Here is a 3,885-nt window from a genome sequence, read left to right as displayed (position 1 = left end):
AGGAGAGAGAAAGCGGGAATAAAATAACAATATATATTTTGCGATTGTTGTCCGTACTGTCTCATATTTGAGATGTTACTGTAGCATGTTGCAAAAATTTGACATATTTAACGCATCTAATAAAACTTTGTTTTTATATTTAGTGTACTAAATATATCTAACATTTAACATTTGATACATTTAGCACATCTGCTATGGATGCTTTAAAAATACCGTAAAATAGTTAATGTGTACCATTAGTGAAAGTAAAAAGTAAAACCTAAACACACGCAGGGTTCGCTAAACCCTTTTTGAAACACAGAAACACAGAACCCCCAAGTGAAGTCAGGAAAGAGAGGAATCCAAAAAAAAAAAAAAATGGCGGTTCCAGGAAGGCGCAACGGGATGATAGAAGACGACGAAGACATAGAAGAAAACGGTTTGTTCGAAGAAGAGGGTCTGGTTGAGCTCGACGACGAAACCCCTCCCCATCTCCGCGACCTCGCCGCCGCTACTCAGCTCGGCGACCTTGAAGCCCTCCGCCTCGCTCTAGGTCCTCTTATCACTCCTCTCTCTATCTCTATCATATTGCTTTTATTGCCTCGCCTATTTTATTTTGTTAATCTTAACTCTTAAGCTTGTTTTCAAATTAAAGCCTAGGGTTTCATCATATGTCCTTTTTATGAGTAAAAAAAAAAAAAAAGTAACATGATTTTACTCTTTTTGTATATTCGAATTTTGAACTGAATATTTGGGGAAAAGGAATAGAATAGAATTAAGGAGTAGGGACACACCCAATTTTACGACATGCCGAAGTGATGGATTGTAAGCGGTGGGTCCATGTAAAATGCAGCGCGGAGTGAACTAGGATGTGAAATTGGGTGTGTCCCTAGATTTATTGTATTATTTAGTGTGTTTAATGTTTACATGGTTTGCTAAACGCGTTAGTTAGTTCATTTTGTTTAATGTGTAGAACTGCTTTACCAGACATAAGTGGATAGACTGATACCATTAGAAAATGTCTTGTTGCAATTCCATAGTGTGCTGTGTCCCGCTGCCCGGGGGGGCGGGGGGATTGTTAATTGTGATGCTGAATCTATCGAGCTTGGTGATATTTGGATGCGTTTGATTTGGAGTGGTTGGCATTCGAATTTGGCATGTAGAAGATTTCTTGATGAGCTGAATGGTAATGATTAGTGTTTGGTATTTGAGATTTTACCAAGTATAGTGTTATACTGGGTCTGTTACTATGACAAGTTTTAATTTTTTTGGCCTTTGAGTGCTGGATATGCAGTATGGGTGAAGTGTGGGTTGCTGGTTAGGACATGCTGAAGACTGGTTTTGTTAGAGAGAGAGAGAGAGAGAGAGAGAGAAGTCAACCATCAATTTGATTAGACTGGTTGCACCTACAAGAATGACTGATATTGGTAGAGTTTGTTGCGGTTGCAAGGAGGCACAGAGAATTAGAAAAGCATTGGTTGAGTTTGTGTGAAAATGCATGCTAGCCAACGTTTTGATGGTCAATTATTATCATGTATGAGATAGGTCAATTTGCGTGGATAGCCCTTAATGTTCAGAATATTAAAGTTATATATAGTATGGTTTTTTTTACTTAAGCATGTTCAGATATCAGAGTTATGAAGGCTTACTTTGTCAGAGGGTTGATTAGTGAAGCTAGTTTGATATATTATTTGTCATAATAGTCATTCCTCCCTAGTTTCTTCAATTGTCTAGTGAATGATATAATAATTAAAATGTAGTGATCGTGGGTTAAATAGGATTTTGAAATTTTGTATTATCATGGAGGACCTGCATTCAGTAGATTGTGAGCTTTGAGTGTGGAAGTCACCCCTCTGAGCTGCATTCCCAAGATTCAGAATTGAAGTCCAAGAGTCTTATACTAATTTATTTTTCTTTAGAACTTTTTTAGAGGGTGTTATTGAAATATACAAGAAAGTGGAACTGTGGAAGGAGTTCTTTATAAAAAAAGAATTTCAAAGAAGTAAGAAAAATATTTGTAAGTATTTTTTAAACTGATAGACTCTTGCCTGCAAATCAGGAAGAAAATATAAACTCACTAGAAATAAATATCTTACCACAGACTGCTGGTTGGCTGGTTCCTCTATCAGACTTTGTAGTTCAACAGAGAAGTTAAATTGGTTGCTTATGTTTTTAGTCTTTCTGGTCAGAGAGCTCTAACTCAACTGACACCTCCTCCCCTTATAAGAGCAAGGTGGAGGATGAAGTCTTGGGTTCAAGACCTATTAGTGAGTGTGTAACTAATAATAAATATAATGTTTTAAGTCTTTCTGCAGGTTGTTTGTATTAATGTTAAAAAATAAAAGGTGTTTAAATGTCCTTCGGAACTTGAATTTGGATGTGTTAGAAATGAGTTGTTGCGTGAGTCTACGTAGGATTATGTAGGAAATTTATTTTGATTTCCAGGAATGACACTTTTGCATAGAATTATGTTTTTAAATGCTATGGAAACAGCATCAGGGTTTCTCTTTTGTGTAGCATCCATATGCTCCATTATGGTCACCTTTGTGCTAATGCTTTCTTTTATCTGTGAATGGGTACAGATAACTTGACTGGAAGCATTGATGAACCTGTGGAAGATGGGGACACAGCTCTCCATCTGGCCTGTCTCTATGGCCATTTGCCCTGTGTCCAGGTCAGTCACCTCTTATTTCTCTCTGCTACTTCTTATTATTAGTGTTTCTGTCATAATAAAATGTCTTTTAACTTATGGTTACCATTTTCCCAAACAGCTACTTTTGGAAAGAGGAGCAAGCTTGGAGGCTAAGGATGAAGATGGTGCAATTCCTCTTCATGATGCTTGTGCAGGGGGTAGGCTATAAGCACTTCAAAAACAGTCATATCTGAACTATATTTTTCCTCCATATTCTGTGATTCTATGTTGCTGGCTAATCTTTTTTCTTTGACTCTTCTTTCTGCATTGACTACTACAGGATTTATTGAGATAGCCCAACTTCTATTAAACTTTCCTAATGACTCAGAAATTGTAAAGAGGATGCTAGAATCAGTTGATGTTGAAGGTGATACTGTGAGTATTAATCAAACTGGACACTCTTCTGTAGTTTTATTGGGAGGTGCCACTGTTAAACTAGCTGTTGAAACCTGAGTCCAAAATAATGTTAGTTATGTGGTTGACATAGAAGAATGCACACTGGCACAGTGATCAAATGATTCCACATATATTTTTATTTTCTTTCTTTTCAAACAAACATTATTTTTAATAGTCCTTGATAGTCATTTTGACATTACTTTGCAGCCTCTCCATCATGCGGCAAGAGGTGAGCATGTTGATGTTATAAGGCTCTTACTGGCTTCTGGGGCTTCTCCTACAAACACAAACTCATATGGAAAGGTTAGTAGTTGAAGGGATTTCGGAGCTAGGTTTCTCCTTCATTGTTGTTTTTCTAATTGGTAATAATTTTAGCAGATCCCAAGTGAGCTAGCTGATCAGAACACAGAAGCTAGGAGAATTTTGGAAGCTGCTGCTGCTGCCGCTGCTGCTGTGACAAGCGAGTAGGCATTACCAAATACTAATTGAAAATGTCCATTTTTTAGGCTGTAGCCACCGTTTTTTGGTCTTTTGCTATAAGTAGGTATCTCCAGAAGTTTGCTGATCTTTGATGAAATCATTATCTTATCTATTATATTGGTTTTAGGCTCTTTGAAAGAGTAAGAGTTCATATAGTATTTCAGTGAAATATCTGCAATGTTTTAAAAGGACAAATTTACATTAGGTGCTATACATTAGGTTCTCCATTTAAATTCAAACACTTGTCTTCATTGATCAATATGCAGAAATGATATTATCTTTCTTAAGTAGATTAAGTGTAATCTAGTTGTGTTTGAATTTAATTGGAGAGCCAAATG

At 36.7% G+C, this 3,885-nt stretch overlaps 1 protein-coding gene across 1 annotated transcript; it reads left to right on the top strand.

Moving 5' to 3' along the window:
* The first annotated feature begins 257 nt into the window (after positions 1–257).
* LOC112001038 (uncharacterized) lies at positions 258–3,685 on the top strand. Its single transcript, XM_024033202.2, has 6 exons — positions 258–532; positions 2,562–2,653; positions 2,751–2,829; positions 2,952–3,046; positions 3,275–3,370; positions 3,446–3,685. Exons 1-6 carry the CDS (start codon positions 358–360, stop codon positions 3,533–3,535), a joined length of 627 nt encoding a protein of 208 aa, XP_023888970.1. The 5' UTR covers positions 258–357; the 3' UTR covers positions 3,536–3,685.
* The last annotated feature ends 200 nt before the right edge of the window (positions 3,686–3,885 follow it).

The sequence above is a fragment of the Quercus suber genome, unplaced genomic scaffold (assembly GCF_002906115.3).
Source record: "Quercus suber isolate HL8 unplaced genomic scaffold, Cork oak 2.0 scaffold_198, whole genome shotgun sequence".
NCBI classification, from domain to species: Eukaryota; Viridiplantae; Streptophyta; class Magnoliopsida; order Fagales; family Fagaceae; genus Quercus; species Quercus suber.
Note: the sequence above shows the minus strand (reverse complement) of the source record. Positions and strands in the feature narration are given on the sequence as shown.

Excerpts from the sequence above, each read along its gene's own strand:
- LOC112001038 (XM_024033202.2), top strand. The coding sequence starts at position 358 with ATGGCGGTTCCAGGAAGGCGCAACGGGATGATAGAAGACGACGAAGAC. Across the intron at positions 2,654-2,750 it reads GCCATTTGCCCTGTGTCCAG|CTACTTTTGGAAAGAGGAGC; the intron begins GTCAGTCACCTC and ends TTTCCCAAACAG. Across the intron at positions 2,830-2,951 it reads TCATGATGCTTGTGCAGGGG|GATTTATTGAGATAGCCCAA; the intron begins GTAGGCTATAAG and ends TGACTACTACAG.